The sequence below is a fragment of the Plecotus auritus genome, assembly GCF_963455305.1.
Source record: "Plecotus auritus genome assembly, chromosome: 1".
Lineage (NCBI taxonomy): Eukaryota > Metazoa > Chordata > Mammalia > Chiroptera > Vespertilionidae > Plecotus > Plecotus auritus.
Genome location: NC_137770.1, coordinates 27,560,564 through 27,584,569, shown reverse-complemented (window position 1 = coordinate 27,584,569; position 24,006 = coordinate 27,560,564). Strand labels below are relative to the sequence as shown.

Genomic DNA, 24,006 nt, shown 5'->3' with positions numbered 1-24,006 from the left:
TCGTGCCCCCTCCTTGAATCTAGGCAGGCTCTGTGCCTACAGAAGACTGTACAAGTTTCCAGGCCCAGGCCTTAAAAGAGACTGGCAGCTTCTACTTGTCTCTTGGAATATTAGCTCTTAGAGCCTGAGCCACCATGTACAGAAGTCCAACTACCAATGAAGAATCCACACGGAGCGGCCTGGAGACTTTATGGAGAGGGGGAGGGTCTACTTCCAGGCATCCTGCCCAGGCTCAGCACGTGAGTTAGGCTGGCTTGGACCCTCGAGACAGTCCAGCTGCCACACTGGAATACCAGGCAATGCCACTTGAAACAGAAGAATTACCCTTCCTGAGTTAAAGTTGTGAAACATGGTAAAATGGTGGTTGTTTGAAGCCTTTACATGGTCAGGTAGTTTGTTATGCAGCAATCAGTGGTTTAAGAGAATGGCCTCCGGATAGAAACACGAAACCACTGAGGTATTCCACAGAAGTAAGCAAATGTTCATCAATTTTCAGTCAACTTCCTGCTGCCCAACTCAACCTGGGTCTGCAAGCCTTTGACAAAATGACAGCCCAGGGCCCTCAAACCTTTCATCCCACACACACTACACCCAGAGCAGCGCTGCCAGGCCCACCTAGTGGTATGTCAATGGCTGTCACCACGGCTCCCAAAGTGTTCTGCACAGCCTCGCCCACCTTCCGAGCAATTAGTGTCCCGCCTTCGTCATCCGCCTGTGCCTCAGTGACATCTGTAGACAATGATAAAGGAAAAGCCATCAGCTCTTAGTCATTTCCCAAATGGAAAACTCAGAGGGCAATAGCAGAGCGCTTCTGGGTTCTTCTCCAGGTACCACTGTGCTGCCCTGAAACGACGCCCAGGGGCTGGGCTACCGGTCAGGTCAGCCCAGACCCTGAAACTGGTGGCATCTGTTAGTCCTTTACCTCAACCCTCTAGAGCTATCTTATAACCTTTCTTTAAAGTAAAGCAGAAAGCTTCCAGGAGCATGACCTAGAACCTTCTCCAAGGAGAAGACTCAGTCTAAGCCATGTCTGGTAAACACAGGATAGGATTAACAACTCCCACCACCACCCCAGCACTCAGACTGACCAAGACCAAGGGAGCAACTGCTGTCAGTAGATGCAGTGAGGAACAGGACAGGGCAGTTCCCAACACCCAATGCCAAGGAGAGAGGTCCTTCCCTCCACCCTGCAGCTCCCAGATCCCACATTACCTAACTGGACATTCCTGGCTTCATAGCAGTTGTCACACACCCGCACGGGCACAGGGCCCCAGCCCCGCTCGGGCACCGGCCGGGTCTTGGATGAGCAGCCATCACAGAAGCCCTCCCCACAGGCCCGGCAGTGATGCTTGGTGTCGTTCTCTTTAAAGGACGTAGCACACTTGCTGCAGCTCTGTTCCAAGCCCAGAACAGACAGAGGCAGGTGTCATTCATGTCTACTCAGCTGAGAAAGCTACCGATACCAGGGGGAGGGCCACAGGACCACCGTGAAACGGCAGGACCCCGCCAGTCCTAAGGGAGGGGCCCTAAAACCTCCAGCCACTGAAGCAGCTATGATGATCATTTTCTTCCAAGAAGTGCCTGGAAAGGTTCTCAAATCATGCGGCTGAGTCACAGGGTTCTCAGAAGGCTAATTTAGCCAGAAGAGAAATGAGACTATTTTTTTAACGGCCTCTGGGAAGCTGGTGAGGAGCGAGTTCCCTGTCAAGGATTTGGGCCACAGCTGGGTGCTCCTTTGCTGTGGGTGCTGTCAAGATTTATGGATCAAGCCGAGGATGACGCTAACAGATCTCTAACGGCTCCTGGCCTTCAGATTCTGTATCTATGATCTTAGGCATCTGATCAATAATGATTGGCCCTTGCAGGTAAGGAAACTAAAATCTACCACAAAGAAAACACTTGCAGAATAACATGAAGGGAAATCCATGGGCGAAGAGGACACTGCCTGCCTTAATGTATCCCCCTTTCCAATGCTCTGGGAGCTAACCTGACGGAGAGAAATTCCACGCCTCCCCCACAGAGCAAGCTTGGGACAGGGTGGAGCGACACAAGCAAAACGGGCCATGCCAGGGCTACAGGAGCAGCATGCCGCACCATACCAGGATCTGGGAGTTGGGCCTCCAGTAGGCTGGCGCTATCTGGTCTGTCAGCCAGGATGTTACAGCCTTGGTGGGCCCAAGGCTAAGCTCAGACACCGATTGGGCCATGAAGTTCATCCCGTCCAAGAGGCGCTGGGCAGCATTGTTGTTGTCCTTCAGAAATCCATCAGTCTGAAATGAAAATGCAGGCTCCCATCATGCTCTGAGGGAAGGGACTCAAAGGAAAAGGGCGAGGGTCCTGGGTGAGCTGCACACTCATCACCTCCAACTCAGAACCACAAACTCCCTGGCAGAGAAAAACGGGGACAGACCAGGAATCCTTCTGGCTTCTAGGCAATATCACACCAACCAGTCATGAGCGAATGATTCTCTTCAAGGCGACCGGAAGACGGTGCACAGCTGCTCAGTCAGGACTTAGTCTGCCCACAAACGAGGTATACACTCCAGGAAACGCTCACATAAAGACGACACCTCCCGCAGGAACCCCCATCCCAGGCTGGGTTAGGAGCCCTTCCTCTCAGTTCCTCTAGTATCTGTACATCTCCAGGAATTCTGTTTCCACATGTAAGAATAGTATCTGTTTATGCAGTTGACTGTAAACTCTCTGAGAACAATAACCTATCTTTTTCACTTTTGTATTTTTGTAAGTATCTAGTTCAATTCTGAGCACATGGTACTCAACAACGTATGCTGAGATAACGAATGGGTGAATGAATGAACAGAAGGAGAGGAGCCTATATTCCCTAATTCCAAGGACGGTGAGGAGCGCAGCCTAAAAGTACACCACAGTGTTACTGTTTTCTTGGACTATAAACGATCTTGCCATAGAGACGATAGCTTTTGCAAGAAATAACCAAGGCAGATCAAAAACAAAAGACAGTCATAAAACACCTTGTGAGAAAATTATACTAGTGTGAGGCCATATTAAATCCTTGGACCAGAATAGCCTCGACCATCATGTCAGGGGAGACTGGAAAGAAGAGGAACAAAATAGGAAATTGTCAATTATGTGGTACCTGAAGGATCCAGGTAAGCCCAAAGGTGGATCTGCAGGTAGGCCTCGGAGGCTAACCGGTGGCTTTAGAAATCACCCAATAAGGGGAACATCACCAAGTAAGTCTCTTCATAAAAACTGCTTATTTTTTCCCACGAGGGGAAAGGTTTTGTATGTATTGTGATTTATGAGTAATTCCAAGTATGAATTGTGGCTTAATGCAGAATCAAAGCAACATATCAATGCCTCATAAACAGATTTATTTTTCTAACATCTGGAATTCAAAAGTCAAATTAAAAACAGTGAGGGTCGCCTGGCCGGCATGGCTTGGTCCCCAGTGTGGGGCGTGCAGGAGGCAGCCGATCTATGGTTCTCTCTCATCATTGATGTTTCTCTCTCTCTCTCTCTACCTCTCCTTCCCTCTCTGAAATCAATGAAATGTATTTTTTAAATTAAATAAATAAATAAATAAATAAAGGTCTATAGTAATCCCATTTCTTAGAATATACGTCAAGGAAATTTCCAAAAAAAGAAATGGCTTTCTTACAGATGGTCACTATAGCATTTTCTTTGATGATTAAAAAAAAAAACAAAACTCATAAACAGCACGCATGAAACTTTAAAAAGGGAATGGCGAATCAAACTATAACACTAGACATAATGTCACACAGTGACTGCAATGAGAATCATGAAAAATGGAAGCAATGTGGAAATGGTATTGTGGTAAAAAAAAAAAAAAAGGCAGATAAATGGCATGTAAATTATATCTATATAAACATATGCATATGGAAAATGACTGAAGAAAATATGAAAAAATGACGTTTTGCCCATCCAGTGTGCCTCAGTGATTGAGTGTCGACCCATGCACCAAGAAGTTGCAGGTTCGATTCCTAGTCAGGCATATGCCTGGGTTGCGGACCCGATCCCCAGTAGGGGGTGTGCAGGAGGCAGCAGATCAATGATTCTCATAGCTGTTTCTCTCTCTCTCCCCCTAAAAATCAATAAATAAAAATGAAGTTTTATTTGCAAAGGCAGTATAACAATAGATCAATTTTCCATTTATTTTATTTCAAGTTGTGCTTCTAGTATGTATGCAAAAAGAAATGAAAATAATTAACGATCTAGAACAAGAAAAGCTCTTTAGATCATGCCTTCCTAAACCACCAAAATACTGAAAGTCATGGTTAACCTTATTTCTAAACAAGTTCCACTTTTCCACACACATGTATAACTGAACGATACAAGAGAAAGAATAATAAATAAAACTGCTCTTACTCCAGGCCACACATGCACAATCTCTGTCCGCACCACTGTATCCACAGGATCTTGGTTCCCAAACCAGTATTGCCGGCTACGATAGACCACGCCGCAGTTAGGACATTCGATCACATACCTACAAGGAATGCAAATAGATACTATTACCCTGCCAGGTTTCTGGGGAGACAAACACACCAGACAACCCTTAGCTATGTTGTTTAAACTCACCCAGACCAGGCATATTTTGCAAGACCCATCCAGGGGGAGTCGGTGGAAGCAGATGTCTTGGGCACTACGCTGACCTCCTTGCCTCTCTCATAGCAGGCCTGAAACATGGAGCACTCTGCCAGCTTCTTCTCTGGACACCGGTCCCCGTGGCCTCTTCACATCCCTGTCCAGCACCCACTCCCCACAAACCATACCGTCTGAGGGTCTACAGACCCCGAGTTTAGCACATCAGAAGGAAGTTCATTTCTCTAAAGAAGCCAGTGCCCTGAATGGTCATGAACTGAATGTATACCCACCCCAGGCCCCAAAACTAAGATGTAAATTATACACCCGTCAGACAGAAGAAATCAAAACTCGGTTCCTGAAGAGCAAGAAGAACAAATAGCCAGTGTATGTGACCCCTGCCTACAAGCTCAAGAGACTAAGGGGAAAATAAGCTTCAAAAAGTTCCATGAGGCCCCAGCAACAAACATGTGTGAGTTATTTTGGTTCGAGCTAGGGAGAAGTTCCAGAGAGATTCCATTAGAACATGAAATACTTGGGGATGCAGTAAAGCTGCCCCAAGCCAATCTTTCCAACAGGGGAGTGACCAGCAGCCAGCTGCTGGAGCAGGGAGAAGCTCGGGACTCACCTTGCAGGTATAAACTCGGTTGTCATACTGGTGGGAGTAGCTGCAGCGGCTCTTGGCTTCATGAGGTACTCCTTCTTTCCCATGATTCATGCTGTTCTTACATCCAGCCCTGAGTGAAGCCCAAAAGCTGACAATGAGGCGGCCAATGGAACTGATGCTATTTATGCAGAAGAATCTGACCCTGAGCCAGAGATGGGGCCCAAACCAGAGCTTGGTTATTAAATAGGCCCCGGATCCTGAGCACAGAGGACAGTTTGTCTCAGGACCCACATGCCTCCCTTATCCTTGCCATCAGCATCACTACAAAGGTAGAGCAATTAGTACCTTGTATGAGGAGAAAAAGCGAAATGAGGAAACTCTTCTTAGAAACATCACCTGGCCCCTCAGGAGGAATGGAGGCGCCAGAAGATACCACCTTGACATGAGATGGATCTGGAATGGCTCTCAGGAAATTAAAAAACCCTAACAGCATGAAATAAGTTTAACCAGGACAGGCTGCCAAGACGCCAAACAAAAACCATCCCCCAACATTTGGCAACGCACTAAGAGGAGGCTTAAGCCGGTCAAGAAAACCTTCCAAATGAACAGCGAGCCCGGCCACCCTGACAACACAGCATACAGGTCAGGACTTCAGAATGTCCCTACGGAGAAGCAAAGTCCTGGAAACCCTGGGGAAGCTCAGTTAGAATGGAAAAGCAACGATCCAGCGGAGCCTAGTCCCTTGTGCTGGGCTCACGGGCAAGCAAAAAGGAAGATAAATCACAATGGCAACAAACATCCCTCTGTCCAAGATAATCCTAGTTCTCCCTACCCCAGACCGTCTAATCCAACACCCAAATCCTTTTTACAAATTCAGAGCCAAGTGGTTCAGTGCCCAGCGGTGGCCTACTGGGTTCAATGCAAAAGGGCTATTATAACAAAAAAGGCTCAGAACAGAAAGGTCTCCTCCTGTAGATGGGCAAATGTGAGCAAGGACAATATAGTGGTGAAGGGGTAGAAAGGCGGGGAGTGAGTACACGACGTGAAGACTGCAATCTGACTGTGACACACTGCATTTAAATCCCCTGGGCTTCTTCAGTCAAGTCACCAAACTGTGATTTAACAGCTCAAGTCAATCCAGTGACCCCCAAAGTGTGGTCCCCAACCAACAACATCAGCATCACCTGAACACTTACCAGAAATGCAAGTTCTTAGGCCCTACATCAGACCTATTAAATCAAACTGTGGGGCCAAGACCCACCGATCTGTTTTAACATGTCCTTCCGGAGTTTTTGATGCATGCTCAGTTGAGAATCAATGCTCTGTCCCCTGTAACAAAGTGTGGTCCACAGACCAGCATCATAGGCATCACTAGGCGCTTGTTAGAAATGCAGATTTTCACCCAGAACTGCTGTCCACACTCTGCATTTTAACAAAATCACAAACTGGTATATATAGACTGATGTTTGAGAAGCACTGCTCTAATGCAATGTCCTCAACTCAGACTACACATTAGAAAAATCTCAGGAGCCTTTTAAATATTCCACTGCCTAGCCCTAACTGGTTTGGCTCAGTGGCTAGAGCGTCGGCCTGTGGACTGAAAGGTCCCAGATTCAATTCTGGTCAAGGGCATGTACCTTGGTTGTGGGCACATCCCCAGTAGGGGGTGTGCAGGAGGCAGCTGATCGATGTTTCTAACTCTCTATCCCTCTCCCTTCCTCTCTGTAAAAAAATCAATAAAATATATTTTTAAAAATAATAATAAATAAATAAATATTCCAGTGCCTACGCCCCAGCCCAGATCCATTAAGCCAGTCTCCTTGGAGGTGGGGCCCAGGCCTAGGTAATTCTGCAAGCTCCCTGGATAATTCTAATGTGCTCTAAGCATCTGCCCTCACAGTGAAAGGAATCAACTAGGATTGATACGGACTACAGTGCTGTGCACACACTGGGATCTCTATCAAATATTAGTTGAATAAATGGAATAACATGATTGAAAGCCCTGATAGGAGAAACATGGACAACGGGCAACCTAAAGTTTTCTATAGTAAAAACTGCCCAAACCAAAAGCCAGTCAATTTCACATCTAAACCAGGCTGAAATCTTCAGGAAATTCTTCATAACCATGTGTCCTGGAATCCCCTGCAACCTCCAGGTGTGGCCCCCGACCACCAGGAGCACCTGGGAACTTGGAAATCACCATCTCAGGCCCCACCCCATCCGTCAATCAGAATGTTTCATTTAACCAGACCCCAGGTGACTTGCATGCACACTGATGTCTGAGAAGCACCATTCTGAGTCTCTTTTCCCAAGATGGGGAGACAGCTGGCCTCACTTACCCGCAGCTGAGGCACAAGGAGGAGCAGGTGAAGTACTCATCTGGGAAAAAGGAGCTGTGCGCCATCTGGTCATCGGGGATCTCACCGCTGAAGCGGTCGCTCAGTGCCTAGCGAGGAGGGAAGGTGACATGAAGGCACAGCAGAGAGCCCTGTACTTTGACTCTTCCGAGACTTACTTGCCTTTCTAAGATTCCCTCCCTACCCCAAACCCCCGCCTCAGCTTATTTCTTACAGGCTCCACAGCAGGAAGAGGGAACTTACCTTCAACCGCCCAACTTGCCTAGAAAGAACCAGCCCGTTTCCCAAGAGGTCAGACGTGAACAAAGTTACTGTTCTCTACTAATTACCTTGGAGTTTTATAAACACCTCACACACTCAGTCTTTCATTCAGAACCTCCACAGATACTGACTAACGCCCACTTCGTCCTTGTGAAGCTGGGACCAAGAAATCAAGACTTGAGAAGGTGGCTCGCTCGTCTCTAAGTCAGAGACACAGCTGAGCAGTAAGCAAGAGTTTCGTGGGCTTTTATCCAGTTCTAACCACAGGCACGCACTTAGAGTTTACTAGGCCACCGAACTATCTCAATGCAGAAAAATACATCATCAGCCAAAAAAAACAAGAATTATTGTAGTGTTTGGCAGCCTTTTATCAATTACAGTAACCCAAAAGACAGCAAAGGGCCAAAAAAAAAAAAAAAAAAATGCCAAAAGGAAAGATAAGGTATTTGCAGAGGCAAACTGAAATTTTTATATTGAGAGGCGCTTCCATTTCTAATCCTGTTTTCAGGCATTACTTTATACTGAAAGTACTCTTCAAGCTGGTTTCCCCCCCCCCACTTCCAGGCCCTCAGTCAGACTCAGTGGAAAAAGTAATGTAAATTAAATAGAAATGGGCTTTCATTAAGTGCACACTGTTCCAAGCTTCCATCTTTCAGTCTCCCATTCTGAGGCAGACAATCATTATTCACGGGAAGAGAAGGAAAGTAGCCTAAACCAGGACAAGATGTTACTTCCTGTGGTAAAAGCCAAACGAAATTTTAAGATGAGATTTGGAAAAAGGGCAGATTAAGTTCTAAACTAAGGTTCTCAAGCTCTGAAAGCAATTTCGTTTCCTGAGAACTTATTTAAGTTCCTTTTCCTTCTTTCAATGAAGCCTTACCGCAATAAACTGCAAACTCAGGTGTTTACGAAGACCAATGATCCCAATGTTGAGTCAAGTCAGGTGTAAGACAAGAGTAGAGGCAGGAATGTGTCAAATTGAGGGGGCATGATTCACCTAAGGGCATTCAAATCAGCTTCTGCAAGGATAATGCCCGGCCCATACACCATCAACTGCCAGCAATGGCCAACCAAGTGGCAATCCTTGATCTAGACCCCTCCAAAAAGACCGACAAATAATAATACATGTAAATCCTGTTGCCTTGCGGGTAATTTTGTAAAGACTAACTTAGGGAAACACTAAGATTTTGAGAGAAAAGATAAAGAAATATACAAATGAATATTAATGAGAATAAATGAGAACCAAGGTAAGAATCACTCACTAGCCCAAACTGCCCTCCTCTCTCCTAATTCCTAATGTGATCCATCCTTTGGCGATTTTTAAAAATATATATTGTTTCACTGATTTCAGAGAGGAAGGGAGAGGGAGAGACAGAAACATCAATGATGAGACAGTGTACTGATCAGCCACCTCCCGCACACCCCCAACCGAGGATTGAGACCGCAACCCGGGCATATGCCCCTACCAGGAATCAAACCTTGAACTCCTGGTTCACAGGTCAACACCCAACCACCGAGCCACCCCGGCTGGTCCTTCAGGAATTTTTTTGGTCTCACCTTTTCCATGATACCTTCTCAACCACTTCAAACACACTACACTCTGCCTTCTCCGAAGGCCTTTGGTATTCAACAACTAAATCAGTATTGAGTAATTAGGCAATGATGCAAAGCTATGGGTCTGTTGTATTTCATCTCCTAGACCCGTGGTCAGCAAACTGCGGCTCGCGAGCCACTTGCGGCTCTTGGGCCCCTTGAGTGTGGCTCTTCCACAAAATACCACGGCCTGGGCAAGTCTATTTTGAAGAAGTGGCATTGGAAGAAGTTTAAGTTTAAAAAACTTGACTCTCAAAAGAAATTTCGATCATTGTACTGTTGATATTTGGCTCTGTTGACTAATGAGTTTGCTGACCACTGTCCTAGACTAGTTCATAAACATTGTAAAAGAAGTTTCCAACCTTTACATCCTCTAACTCCTAGCGAAGGTCCTAACCAAGAGGTTATGGTTTGATTCCTCTACTAGGACCTCGAGAATAAAGTGCCCAGCACCAACCCCCCATGCACACACCAACCTCTGTTCTCCCCTCCTTACCATGGCTCTGCCTCTGTGCCAGGCTTCATCCCAGGCCCACAGGCCCTCTCTAATTTTAGATTAACTGCTCTCTGATTGGCCAAATTACTGATAACCTTGTAGGCTGTATTTCTCACAGGTGTGTGCATGACCCTCTGAAGCTAGCTGGTGGGAAATGGAGTGTTATCTTCCTAATGCATCAATTTATAAAAAGATCTGGGGATGCCCTGACTGGTTTGGCTCAGTGGATAGAGCGTTGGCCTGGGGACTGAAGGGTCCTAAGTTCGATTCCAGTCAAGGGCATGTACCTTGGTTGCAGGCACATCCCAGTTAGGAGGTGTGCGGGGGGCAGCTGATCGATGTTTCTCTCCCATCGATGTTTCTGACTATCTCTCTCCCTCCCTCTCTGTAAAAAATCAATAAAATATTAAAAAAAAAAAAAAAAGATCTGGGGAGCAAGCTATTATTACATAAAAACCAAGCATGGACATAGTATGAAACTAAATGGAAAATTTGCAGAAATTAAACATGAGACACCCTCCCCGCAAGTCACTTCAGGATGCAGTGGCAGCTTTGCACTCTCTGTGCCTATTCCTTATCTATAAAATGGGGATGCTAGAAGGACCTTCCTCAATAAGGGTGTTCATGGGTTACTCTGAGAGAATCAAATGCAGTTACCCATGCAGAGCACTTGGCACAGACCGAAAGCTCAGAAAACATTAGGTGTGCCCAGCCAGTGTGGCTTGGTGATTGAGCCTCGTCGACCTATAAACCCAAGAGGTCATGGTTTGATGCCTGGTCAGGACACATGCCCGAGTTATGGGCTCGACCCCTAGTAGGGGGCATATGGGAGGCAGCCGATCAATGATTCTCTCTCATCATTGATATTTCTATCTCCCTCTCCCTTCCTCTCTAAAATCAATAAAAATATATTTTTAAAAAAGAAAACGTTAGGTGCCATTATTATCATTTTAATTCTTTTTTTATGCTGAGAATTTTATTTCCTTCCTTAGATACCCTCACTACCTCATCCAGGTAACGCAGGAGATATAAGAACCTCTCTCCATGATAGCTCATTAGTGCTCATGGCTGCTTGCATGTGTTGGTGAACACAGTTAAGTCCTCACTTAATGTCATCATAGGTTCTGTGACTTGAAGCGAAATGACATATCATGAAACCAATTTTTACCATAGGCTAAGTGATATAAACAAGAGTTAAGTTCCTACAGCATCTCAATGCTATCACAAAACATTTAACAAAATATTTGAGGAACTGCTGTATTTAGCTGCAAAAGCTGCTTATGTATCTAATGAGGTGGTAGAAAAAGTAAAACAAAAAGAGAGAGAAAGAAACCGAAGGAATGTAGAAGCTACTGAAGAGGTATAGGGGAAAACCAGAGGGAAGCATTATTAGCCCCTGAGGTTTTTTTCTTCTAAGTAGGTAACTAAAAGGATAACCTATGTACTAGTTTGCCTTAGGAAAAATAATATATTTAGCATGAGTTCAACAACTGGGTTGAATTCGGCGAGGGGGAAAGAGGGGGAAATGCCACACTCCCCAGTCAATATAAAACTGCAGCCCAGTAACAATGACAGCACATTGTTACTCAAGGTTCTTTCTGTTCTAAAACCCAAGTTGCCTGCTTCGCAACTCTGAAATTCCTTCAGAAAAATCGGGGCATGTCTACATATCTCAAAGTTTGGCACGAGACAATCTGCAGCCTGATTCCCATGGTACATATGCCCATAGAACCTCCATCACTGCCTGCCCTCAACAAATCAACTGTTAACTTAAGTTGGCCGAGGCAACAGTAACCTCTTATGACATCAGAAAGAGAACTCCTAGTCTAACCAGCCGCAGCACTTCATATGCTGGTCACCCATCCTCTGAAATGCTGGTACACACGAAAAGCATGTTACTTCCCTCACACGTCACTGAAATAATGAGTCAGACCTTGACAAGCTTCAGGAGGACTTAACATGAGTCAAGAGTATGGGAATATTCAGTAACTGCTTTTTAAAAATCTGATGTTAGTGTGTTTTGGATACAAGGGTAAGGAGAAGCTGTTCTCCTTCCTGATAGTTACTTTCCAGTAAAGATACTACCTAATCCATATACTTTGTCTTTCAAAAATTCCAAACCTCACATCATTCCAGGGATCTTGGGCTCTCCTCCTTCTGAGGTCCCAAAGCTGTGAGAGAAAGGCAAGGAAGGAACTCTCCTGAAAAAGCTTGGGAAAGCATTTGAGGTAAGTCTGGAAAAGGTTGCCTGGAGACCAGATGATCTTGAACTTTAGTTGTCCAGGCAACAGTTTGGCTCTTTCAACTGAACCTGAAAGGTCAGCCCCAGTCATCAAGGGCTGGCAGTGAATGTTCTGATTCAAAATGGACTCTTACGCAATCAATGATGCCACCCCCAATAGAATATAATAACTTTACAAATACTTAAATGCATCCTGATGTGATAAAGGTCAGAGTTTCTACATTTAGATATCGGAGGCTAAAAGAGGTATTAAATAAAACCTATACAAATTCAACTTTAAAATGATTCAATTATTAAGAACTGTAATACAGACAACATAGTTAATTCAATATTAAATTCCCTTATTCAAAAGGGATCTGAGCATCTCTTTCCTTTAAAAAGATTTACCGGCTTACTCAGGTATGCTCTGTTGGTAGGTATCTGGCCTGTTGCTACTATGGAACCTGCGGAAAGGAGTGAGTGCTAAGGAGGTGGGAAATAACCCAGCTGGAAAAGAGGCACTGGGCCTGGACCACACTGTGGCAGGAAGAGTGGTCAGGTCAGCAATCACTAAAACAGAAAGTGACTGTCTGTCTCTCTCCAAACTCTTCAATCTTCCTTATTAAACACATTCCCTTTCGATAATGACCATGAAAAGCAGCAACTGGGCTCCCTTTGGGTCCAACAGTGCTACATCAATCAGGCGGAACCTCATAACTAAGATGCAGCTAATAACTTTTTAGAAGTATACTAAGTGGCATTAAAAAGAATGATGTATTATATACTAATATAGAAAGATAACCACGATGCATAATTATGTGGGGAAAAAAACAAGTTCTGAAATAATATGAATGTATAATCCCATTTTTGAAGGAAGAAAAATGAGTAGGTGTCTGTGTGTGTGTGTCTGTACATACACTTACATAGAATTGAAAATTTCTAGAAGAATATACAAGAAACTACTTACAATGGTTATCTGCAGAATAAGAGATTATAGGGAAGGATAAAAGAATTTAACTTCTCTATGATCCCATTTATTTAGGGAGAAAAATATATTATCCTATCTAATAAAAGAGTAATATGCAAATTGACCATCACTCCAACACACAAGATGGCTGCCCCCATGTGGACACAAGATGGCCACCACAAGATGGCCAGCAGGGGAGGGCAGTTGGGAGGGACCAGGCCTGCAAGGGAGGGCAGTTGGGGGTGACCAGGCCGGCAGAGGAGGGAAGTTGGGGGCGACTGGACCTGCAGGGAAGGGCAGTTGGGGGGGGACCCAGGCCTGCAGGGGAGAGCAGTTGGGGGGGGACCAGGCCTGCAGGGGAGGGCAGTTAGGGGTGACCAGGCCTGCAGGGGAGAGCAGTTATGGGTAAACAGGCTGGCAGGGGAGCACTTAGGCATCAGGCTGGCAGGGGAGTGGTTAGGGGTGATCAGGCTGGCAGGCAGAAGCGGTTAGGGGCAATCAGGAAGGCAGGCAGGTGAGCATTTGGGAGCCAGCAGTCCTGGATTGTGAGAGGGCTGTCCGACTGCCCGTTTAGGCCTGATCCTGGTAGGATCGGGCCTAAACAGGCAGTCAGACATCCCTCGAGGGGTCCCAGATTGGAGAGGGTGCAGGCTGGGCTGAGGGACACACACCCCCGTGCACAAATTTCGTGCACCAGGCCTCTAGTATACATATACTTATGTATGCACATGTGTGTCACTGGAAATTTCTAGAAGCATATACAAGAAAATATTAACAATGGTTATCATACAGTGAAGGGGAGAGGAGAAAAAGGGACTCAATTCATACCATACACATTTCTGTATTATTTGAATTATTTTATCATGAACACACATTGCTTTTATAATTTAAAAAATTACTTTTTTCAATGAAAACAACCAAATACACAAATACAACTTATAGGAATGTCCTTTTTAGAGGCAACTAGCAATATGTATCAGGAACCTTAAAAGATGGCCTCATGCTCTGACCTTCCTAGAAGTGGAATAACTATTGAGAAGGAATAGAGCAGAGTTAAAAGCATAGACTTGGAGCCAGACTACCTGACTCAAATTCTTCTCCACCACTTTTACCAGATAAGTCATCTCAAGCTAATTAATTCACCTCTCTGTGCCTCCATTTCTTTCTTTTTTAATCCTCACCAAGGATATTTTTTTCCATTGATTTTTAGATAGAGTGAAAGGGAGGAGAGCCGAAACCGGTTTGGCTCAGTGGATGGAGCGTCGGCCTGCGGACTGAGGGGTCCCAGGTTCGATTCCGGTCAAGGGCATGTACCTTGGTTGCAGGCACATCCCCAGTAGGGGGTGTGCAGGAGGCGGCTGATCGATGTTTCTCTCTCATCGATGTTTCTAACTCTCTATCCCTCTCCCTTCCTCTCTGTAAAAAATCAATAAAATATATTTTAAAAAAAAAAGAAAGGGAGAAGGAGAGAGAGATAGAAACATCAATGATGAGAGAGACATCGACTGGTTGCCTACCACACGCTCCCAACGAGGGCCAGGAGCCTGCAACCCGGGCATGTCCCCTTGACTGGAATCGAACCCAGGACCCTTCAGTCCAAAGGCTGATACTCTATCCACTGAGCCAAAGCAATTAGGGCATGACCCAATTCTCTTTTTTATAAAATACCACAGTTTATCCATTTTTTGGACACTTAGTTTGCATTTTGTTGCTATTACAAAGAATTCTATTAACATCCTCATATAGGTCTCCTTGTGTTCCTGTGAAAGTTTCTTTAAGGCAAATTCCTAGAAATATCGCTAGAACATATATTATGCATATTTTACCTATACTAGATATTTATAAATTACTTTTCAAAGTAGTTCTAAGAATTTTAACTCAACTGGCAGTTTATAAGTTTACTGCTTCATATTGACATTTTATTGCCAGACGTTTCAGTGTTTGCCCTTGTATTATTGTGATTTTCATTTCCTTGATTACTAGAGCAGCATTCACCAACCTTTCAGATCTCACAGACCACCAGTGATCCACAGACCACCAGTTGGCAACCGCTGTACTAGAGAGTTGAAGTTTACTGGTGCATCACAGTTTTTATTGCCTGTTATTTATTTTGTCTCTCCATTTTCCTAAAAGGTTTATATTTTTTCCTAACAATATTCCTGTATATTTTATCTAAAACTTTAAAAATCATATAGAAAAATAATCATATAAATCTATCCCTAGCCTTCTCAAAGTGTTTACTCAGTGAGTTAGGGAGGAACTAGACAAGGTAAAGAATGCCAGGGACAGAGAAACCAAGATGGCGGCATAGGTAAGCACCTAAACTGCTGCCTCGCACAACTATTTCAAAACTACAACTAAAAGACAGAACGGACACCATCCAGAACCACAGGAAAGCTGGCTGAGTGAAAATTCTACAACTAGAAGGAAAGAGAAAGCTCACAGAGAATTGGAGGTATGGCAAAGGGTCTTTGTGCGCGCAGAGGGAAGGGCGGCTGAGAGCCTGGCTGACTTTCTCTGGCGGAGGGGGAAGGAAGCCCCTGACTGCACTGAACCCCAGTTCTGACTGCACTGAACCCCAGTCCCGGGCGAAACCCCGTGGACCCAGGCTCATACAGGGGGAAGTCTGGACTGTCAGAGAGAAAGGCACCCAGAGACTCGGAGACCCAGGGGAGACCCGGGGGAGCCCCGGCAGGCAGGGTTCCGGAGGCGCGCGCGCCAGTGCGCACAAAGGCTGCGGAGGTTGCCACAGGCTTTCCCTAGCAGAAGGGAGTCCGAAGCTCCTGACTGCACTGAACCCCAATTCTGACTGCACTGAACCCCAGTTCCAGGCGAGCCCCTGGGGACCCACGTTCTTACGGGGGGGAATCTGGACTCTCGGGCAGAGACTTGGGAGCCAGGGAAGGGAGAAGTCTGCAGGCCCACACGCACGCAAGGGCAAGGCTGACTGGAAGCCAAGACTGCTCTGCCCTGAGACTCCACCCCATCCAAGCTGAGCACAGAGGCTATTGCAATTTGGCAAGTCTAATCCTATAAGGCTGTCTCCAACACCGAACTTCTCCCAGCGTAGACAAAGCTGATCCTTACAGCCAACTGGCCTGGAGGTCAATTCCTCCCAGTGATACCAACAACAATCAAGACTTAACTACAAAAATGCCGAAACCGGTTTGGCTCAGTGGATAGAGCGTCGGCCTGCGGACTGAAAGGTCCCGGGTTTGATTCCGGTCAAGGGCATGTACCTTGGTTGCGGGCACATCCCCAGTGGGAGGTGTGCAGGAGGCAGCTAATTGATGTTTCTCTCTCATCGATGTTTCTAGCTCTCTATCCCTCTCCCTTCCTCTCTGTGAAATATCAATAAAATATATTAAAAAAAAAAAAAAGACTTAACTACAACAAGACTGTACACACAGTCCACAAAGGGGTGCACCAAGAGTGTCCACCTCAGGTTAACTGGGGAGGCCGACCCACTGGGCCATATAGGAAACCTAGCACACAAATTTACCCTACCAACTCAGGGAAGCAGTGAAAATGCGGCGTCAAAGAAACAAATCACAAACGAAAGAAATGGAGGAAAACCAACGACTGGATATAGAATTCAAAACCACGGTTATAAGGCTTTTCAAGAATATCCTAGAAAAGGCCGATGAATATAATGAGACCCTCGAAGATATGAAAAAGGACCAACTAGAAATTAAACATACACTGACTGAAATAAAAAATATTATACAGAGACCCAACAACAGACTAAAGGAACACAAGAATCAAGTCAAAGAATTGAAATACAAAGAAGCAAAAAACACTCAATCGAAAAAGCAAAAAGAAAAAAAATCCAAAAAGTTGAAGATAGTGTAAGAAGACTCTGGGACAACTTCAAGCATACCAACATCAGAATTATGGGGGTGCCAGAAGAAGAGAGAGAGCAAGATACTGAAAACCTATTGGAAGAAATAATGACAGAAAACTTCCCCCACCTGGTGAAAGAAATAGACTTACAAGTCCAGGAAGCGCACAGAACCCCAAACAAAAGGAATCCAAAGAGGACCACACCAAGACACATCATCATTAAAATGCCAAGAGCAAAAGACAAAGAAAGAATCTTGAAAGCAGCAAGAGAAAAACAATTAGTTACCTACAAGGGAGCACCCATATGACTGTCAGCTGATTTCTCAACAGAAACTATGCAGGCCAGACGGGAGTGGCAAGAAATTTTCAAAGTGATGAATAGCAAGAACCTACAACCAAGATTACTCTACCCAGCAAAGCTATCATTCAGAATTGAAGGGCAGATAAAGAGCTTCACAGATAAGAAAAAGCTAAAGGAGTTCATCACCACCAAACCAGTATTATATGAAATGCTGAAAGGTATTCTTAAAGAAGAGGAAGAAGAAAAAAGTAAAGATAAAAATTATGAACAACAAATACATATCTATCAACAAGTGAACCTAAAAATCAAGTGAATTAAAAACCTGAGGAACAGAATAATCTGGTGAATATAATAGAATCAGGGGCATAGAAAGGGAGTGGACTGATAATTCTCAGGGGGAAAGGGGTATGGGGGTGTTCAGGAAGAGACTGGACAAAAATCATACACCCATGGATGAGGACAGTGGGGGGGAGGTAAGGGCAGAAGGTGGGGTGGGAACCGGGTGGAGGGGAGCTATGGGGGGAAAAAGGAAAAACAATTGTAATAATCTGAATAAAGATTTATTTAAAAAAAAAAAAAAAAGCCGAAACCGGTTTGGCTCAGTGGATAGAGCGTCGGCCTGCGGACTGAAAGGTCCCGGGTTCGATTCCGGTCAAGGGCATGTACCTTGGTTGCGGGCACATCCTCAGTGGGAGGTGTGCAGGAGGCAGCTGATCGATGTTTCTCTCTCATCGATGTTTCTAGCTCTCTATCCCTCTCCCTTCCTCTCTGTAAAATATCAATAAAATATATTAAAAAAAAAAAAAGAATGCCAGGGAGAGAGAAGGAAAAAAATGAAACAGGAAGACAGACAAGTTATTTTGGCAATGATAATTTATCTGTTTATGCCAGTGATTTTCAACCTTTTTTATCTCATGGCACATATAAACTAATTACTAAAATTCTGCAGCACACCAAAGAATATATTATATTTTCTGCCAATCTGACAAAAAAAATGGTATAATTTTGATTCATTTACACCAGATGGCTATTGCTGTGTTGGCTGTTGTCATATTTTACAATTGATGTCAGAGAGGAAGGGAGAGAGAAACATCAATGATGAGAGAGAATCATTGATTGGCTGCCTCCTACACTTGCCTTAACAGAGATTAAGCCCACAACCTGACCAGGATTTGAACTGTGACCTCCTGGTTCATAGGTCAACGCTCAATCACTGAGCCACACCAGCTGGACGTCATTTGTTTTATTTGACAATCTAAGAGAAAAGAGGTCAGTGCCCTTGACTAAATAGTTAGATATTGCATGTTTTACAAATTCTTGCAGCACACTGGTTTAAAATCACTGGTTTATGCCCATCCTCACTCTTTTGTTCCAAAAAGGACTCAAGGCTACTTGTAAAAATAAATACAATATAAAACAAAATAAAAAATAAGTGGAGAAGAACAGACAGCAATTATATTATACACTGCTATGAACTATGAAGGCTTCAGTTAAAATGTATTTTAAAAGCAATAAAACCGATAACTTCTAATATAAAGTGGATTAAAACAAAACAACCAAAAAACAAAACAAAACATTTTTTTCAAAGATCTGAGTAAATTGCAAGAACCCTACAATTGGCCCTGGCCAGGTAGGTCAGTTGGTTGGAGCATCATCCTGATACACCAAGTTTTCAGGTTCAATCACATACAAAAATCAGGACCCATACAAATCAGGACACATACAGAAATCAACCAATAAATGCATAAATAAGTGGAACAATAAATTGGTTTCTCTCTTTCTTCCTCTCTAAAATAAATAAATAAATAAATTTTTAAAGAATCCTACAATTTCCTGGGAAGAGCTCAAAACATATTCTTAAACAAAAAATGCCTTGTCATGGACAAGAGCAGTGGGTCCCACGTCTCAGTACAGCACAGCCCCTACCTCAGAGAACAGAAAACGCAGGGTAGGGTCCAGGTGAAACTCAGGTGAGGACACCACTATCAAAAATCATCAGGACTCAGCTGACGAGGCTCATTTTAATCTCAGAAAGCTTTGAGATTCATATCACCTCCTAAGGATACAGTGTAACTATTTTTCTTAAAGTGCCCAACAAATGGCCTGGAGTAGGCCACCCAAGACTCTTAAGGGTGAAATCACTAATTACTGCTTAAGCACTCGGTGTCCCTGATGGTTTTATTTAAACATTAACCCAGCTATTGGCCTTGCAGTCAAAAATCCTATCGATCAGATTTACAGCCCTTTGCATAATAAAGTATGGATTCAGCCTCTTTGGAGAATGTTTGCAATACTTGGGTGTGTTCTTCCACTTTGACTACCTTTGTGCCCTTACATGGCCACTAGCCTGTACATCTAAGTACACTTTAATCTCAAATTCTAATTAGAAGTATGTATATCACGAATTATTCAAACATAATCATTTTTCAGTTTCTTTCTTAATATTATTCACAACAGTTAATACTTATTGAACATTTACCATATACCAAGTATGTTGGTTCTTAATGCATGTCGTTCTCATTTAATCCCCACCTCAATTTAATTAGGAACATTCTATTATTACCCCAATTGTTCTGATGAGGAAAAATGTTTAAAGAAGTGCTACAAGGGCAAAGACTGTTGTCTATCTTGGGCTCCACTCTATTTCCAGCACCTCAGATGCTACCTGGCACAGAATACACTCATTTATTTGTTCAATGAATTAATGAACAAACAACTTAATTCATTTCCCAAGACCAAGCAGCTGGTAAGTAGCAGAACTGGGATTCTGACACAAGTCTGATTCCAGAGCCCAAGCTTTTAACCACTGTTAGTCCATTTGGGCTGCTATACAAAACTAGAGGCCCGATGCACGAAATTCATGCAAGAGTAGGCCTGCCTTCCCCCGGCTGCCGGCACCAGCTTTTCCTCTGGCACCCGGGACCTGGGCTTCCCTCACAGCCCCCCAGCTTTTGTCCGGAAGGTCGTCCGGAAGGACGTCCGATCTAATTAGCATATTATGCTTTTATTATTATAGATACCACAGACTTAACAGAAATTTATTTCTAACAGTTCTAGAAGCTGGAAGTCCAAGGTCTGGGCACCAGTATAGTCAGGTTCTGCTGAGAACCTGCTTTCTGGTTCATCAATGGTATCTTCTCACCGTATCCTCTCTTGCGGGGAGGGGTCAGGGAGCTCTCTGGGGCTTCTTTTATAAGGGCATTACCCTCATTCATGAGGGCTCCATCCTCATGGCCCAAACACCTCCCAAAGTCCCCTAACATTAACACACTGGGCATTAAGGATTTCAACATAGGAATTTTGGGAGGACACGAACATCCAGCCTGTAGAAAACTCTGCTAAAACCACAAACCTTTTTTGGAGGGTAACTTTTCATTTTGACATACAATTTCAAGCTTGTAGAAAAGTTGCAAGAATAATACAAGAAACTCCTATACACAGTTCACCCAGCTTCACTAATTGTTAACATTGTGCCCTACACTGCAGACCTTTTAAACTCAATGGATTAAGCAATATCAGCCTAGGCCCAGAGTTGTTCCCTGTGTAAACCAGGGCCTGCCTAGTTTTGCGCCAAACTCACTTGTACCCCTCCTTCCTTTTCCTCCCAGTCCCAGTCTCTGTCCCCTGACCCTCAGGGCATCCTCATATCCCAGCTCCAATCTTCTTGTTAACATTTCCCTGTTCTCTCTCCAGGCCCTGCAGCCCAGCACTGCCCCAAAGGCCCTGCTCCTTCCCAGCACTTCTGTCCCAAGCCTGAAGCCATAGTAACACAAAGGTGTGCACAAAACAAACCATAAAAATAAGCAGTTTTTCACCCAGATGGATTTCATGAATTCATTATAAAGAATGGTAAAATAAAGAAGCACATACTGAAGATAAAATACTGTTTTGAAATAAAATCCTTAAAATACTAAAAATAAGATAGAAAAGACACCAAATAAGCAAAAATACTTAAAATTAGATTCTACATGCAACTATATGAGATGACAGAAAAATGATAGATGTTCACTGTTTATATATACCAGGGTAGGCAAAAGTAGGTTTACAGTTGTTGGTACAGAAAAACACATGTAAGTTATGATTATAGTAATACAAGATTAAACTTATATAGTATGCGGGCCAGATGTTCCCCACCCCTGAATTAAATGAACAAATCCTCTGAACTTTGGTACCTCATAAACAGCTATTATTGTTATCCATATATGTTTTTGGTTTTTTCTTGGCCAAATTTCTACCTGTGATACTAGTTTTCCATTTACAGTGATTACAAAATGTTGCCTACTTTCATAAATTAATTTAGGTTAAAAACAAAAACAGGTGAGTCTATATAAAAAAAAACTAAAGGGCTGTCCACATAACTGAGCCTCAACATGAGTCGGCTCTCCAGAGTTGGGCCACACCATCCATTCATTAATGCTTTTTCCTATTCCCTAAAAGCCTAGTTTCCACCTGATATAAGGACCTATCATTTTTTTAAAACATATTTTTATTGATTTCAGAGAGGAAGGGAGAGAGAGAGTTAGAAACATCAATGATGAGAGAGAATCATTGATTGGCTGCCTCCTGCATGCCCCTTACTGGGGAATCGAGCCCGCAACCTGGGCACGTGCCCTTGACCAGAATCGAACCTGGGACTCTTCAGTCCGCAGGCCAACGCTCTATCCACTGAGCCAAACCAGCTAGGGCAGGACCTATCACTTTTTAACTATCACCTAAGATTCCTCTGCACTCGAGCTCCTCCTAGCAAGATGAGGTCATTTGAGAGATGTAAACTCCACTCATGCACTTCCTTTTCCTATGCACTCTCTTTCAGCCCAGGTTTCCAATCACCGGTACCAACAAAAGCTGGAGAACTGAGTGTTCTCACCACCCACTGGCACTCCAGTGAGAAGCACTCGAGGCGAGGCGGGAGCCAACTGACCTTCAGGGCTTTGAAGATGACTCCTGGGTGTCGGGGAGAACGGGTGGTGTTGTTCTCTAGTTGCTGCTCCAAAGCTCTCCGAAGCCCAGAGAAGTCCGTGGGAGGGTTGTAAGTCCTGGTTCCCTTGTAGTGAATGGAACTGAAGGCTTCAGGGAAGCGGCCCAGCTTCCGGAAACGGTCCTGGATGAGCTTCTCCGGCACCTCTGACGGGTGATCTGGACAAGCAAAAATAGGTACATGAAAAGTGACCTTTCGATTATTTGTTTGTTTACACTCCTCACCCAATGATATGTTTTTATTAATTTTATTTTTATACATTTATTTTTTTTATTGATTTCAGAGAGGAAGGGAGAGGGAGAGAGATGGAAGCATCAATGAGAGAATCATTAATCGGCTGCCTCCTCATTGGGGACCAAGCCTACAACCTGGGCATGTGCCCTGACTGGGAATCAAATGTGATCTCTTGGTTCATAGGCTCAACCACTGAGCTACACCATCTTAGCTGTTTTTATTGATTTTAGAGAAAGAGGAAGGGGGAGAGAGAGTGAGAAACATTGGTCAATTGCCTTCCATACGCCCCAATCTGGGATCGAACCCAAAACCTTTTAGTATGGGATAGTGCTCTAACCAACTGAGCCACCCAGCCAGGGCAACAGTGACCTTTCTTTAAGAAAAAATAAAAAGCCACCCCTCTTTCATTACGAAAGTCTGACTCCATATATATATATAAAATACTTAAGCAGGCAGAACTTGAGCAGGCAAGGGTTACCCTGTTAGAATTCAGGTTACCCTATCTAGCAGGACTAAGCAGGACATCTATGAAGAGGGTGGTGGTGTGTCAAGATATCGAACCGATTTCACGGGTATGTTCAGGTAGTGAAAACTCATCAAGTTATACACTTCGGATATGATGTACACTTTTCTCTCTGTACATTATTCTTCAAGAAACTTTTTTTTTAAATCTACTCATTATGCCCTGGCCAGTGTGGCTCAGTTGGTTAGAGCATTGTCCTGGGCCGTAAAGATCCAAAGTAGCACAAAAATGCTGATTCCAGGAGGCATTCGAAGTTTAGCATTTCCAACCTCCTCTCCTTACAATCAATTGCTATGAATTACTTCTTCCATTCTGGAACAATTAGATTTCTTGTCTTCCCACTAAACCAAAGTCCTCCATATTCTAACTCCTTAATATGGCCCAGTCTGTCCACTTCCCTCCTACTGCCACTGCCCTGGCTCACCCCGCATCACTTCTCACCTAGAACTGTGAAAACCTCCTGGCTGGTCTCCCTGACTCTTCCAGGCATGCCTCTCCAGTTCATCCTACAACAGGATCTTTTGAAAACACAGGATTGACCATATAACTCCCTGCTTAAAATCCTGTCATACTTAAGAACTGAGTCACAGCCATCCATGATCTAATTCCCAAGAATATCTCCACCATTCCTTCTCATACAATCTATGCTTCAGACACACTGAGCCTCTTCATTTATCCACTGAGCGAACATCAGAGGAGAGCCTACTGTGAATCAAGCACTAGGCCAGTTTGGATATGCAGTAAGACAGACAAGGTTCCTGCCTTTGTGGAGTTTCCATTCGAATGGAAAAGATCAAAAACAAGTAAGCAAATATACAGCATGATTTCAGATAGCGAAAGGTACCCTGATGTAAATGAACAGGGTGATGCAATCAGACTACAACCACCAGGATGCAGGATCAACTTTACAGGACAGTCAGGAAAGGCTCCGAGGTGATGAGAGTTGACTCTGAAAAACCTATGACTAGCTGGGGGAAGAGCAGCGTATGCAAAGGTGTCAAGAGAGAAAAGGATAGGACTAGTGGAGGGAGTATACATATATGT

General features: G+C 44.1%; 1 protein-coding gene across 2 annotated transcripts in view; it reads right to left on the bottom strand.

Annotated features, from left to right (window-relative positions):
* ZFYVE1 (zinc finger FYVE-type containing 1) overlaps positions 1 to 24,006 on the bottom strand; it is a 50,113-nt gene that overhangs the window by 2,566 nt on the left and 23,541 nt on the right. For both annotated transcript variants that reach the window (XM_080643773.1, XM_080643772.1), the window contains exons 4-11: positions 22,149 to 22,363; positions 7,528 to 7,634; positions 5,210 to 5,318; positions 4,579 to 4,676; positions 4,369 to 4,486; positions 2,100 to 2,270; positions 1,213 to 1,393; positions 616 to 729 (exon numbers count right to left, since the gene is read on the bottom strand). In XM_080643773.1, the coding sequence (XP_080499899.1) occupies positions 616 to 729; positions 1,213 to 1,393; positions 2,100 to 2,270; positions 4,369 to 4,486; positions 4,579 to 4,676; positions 5,210 to 5,318; positions 7,528 to 7,634; positions 22,149 to 22,363 (1,113 nt within the window). The remainder of the gene's footprint in view (positions 1 to 615; positions 730 to 1,212; positions 1,394 to 2,099; positions 2,271 to 4,368; positions 4,487 to 4,578; positions 4,677 to 5,209; positions 5,319 to 7,527; positions 7,635 to 22,148; positions 22,364 to 24,006) is intronic.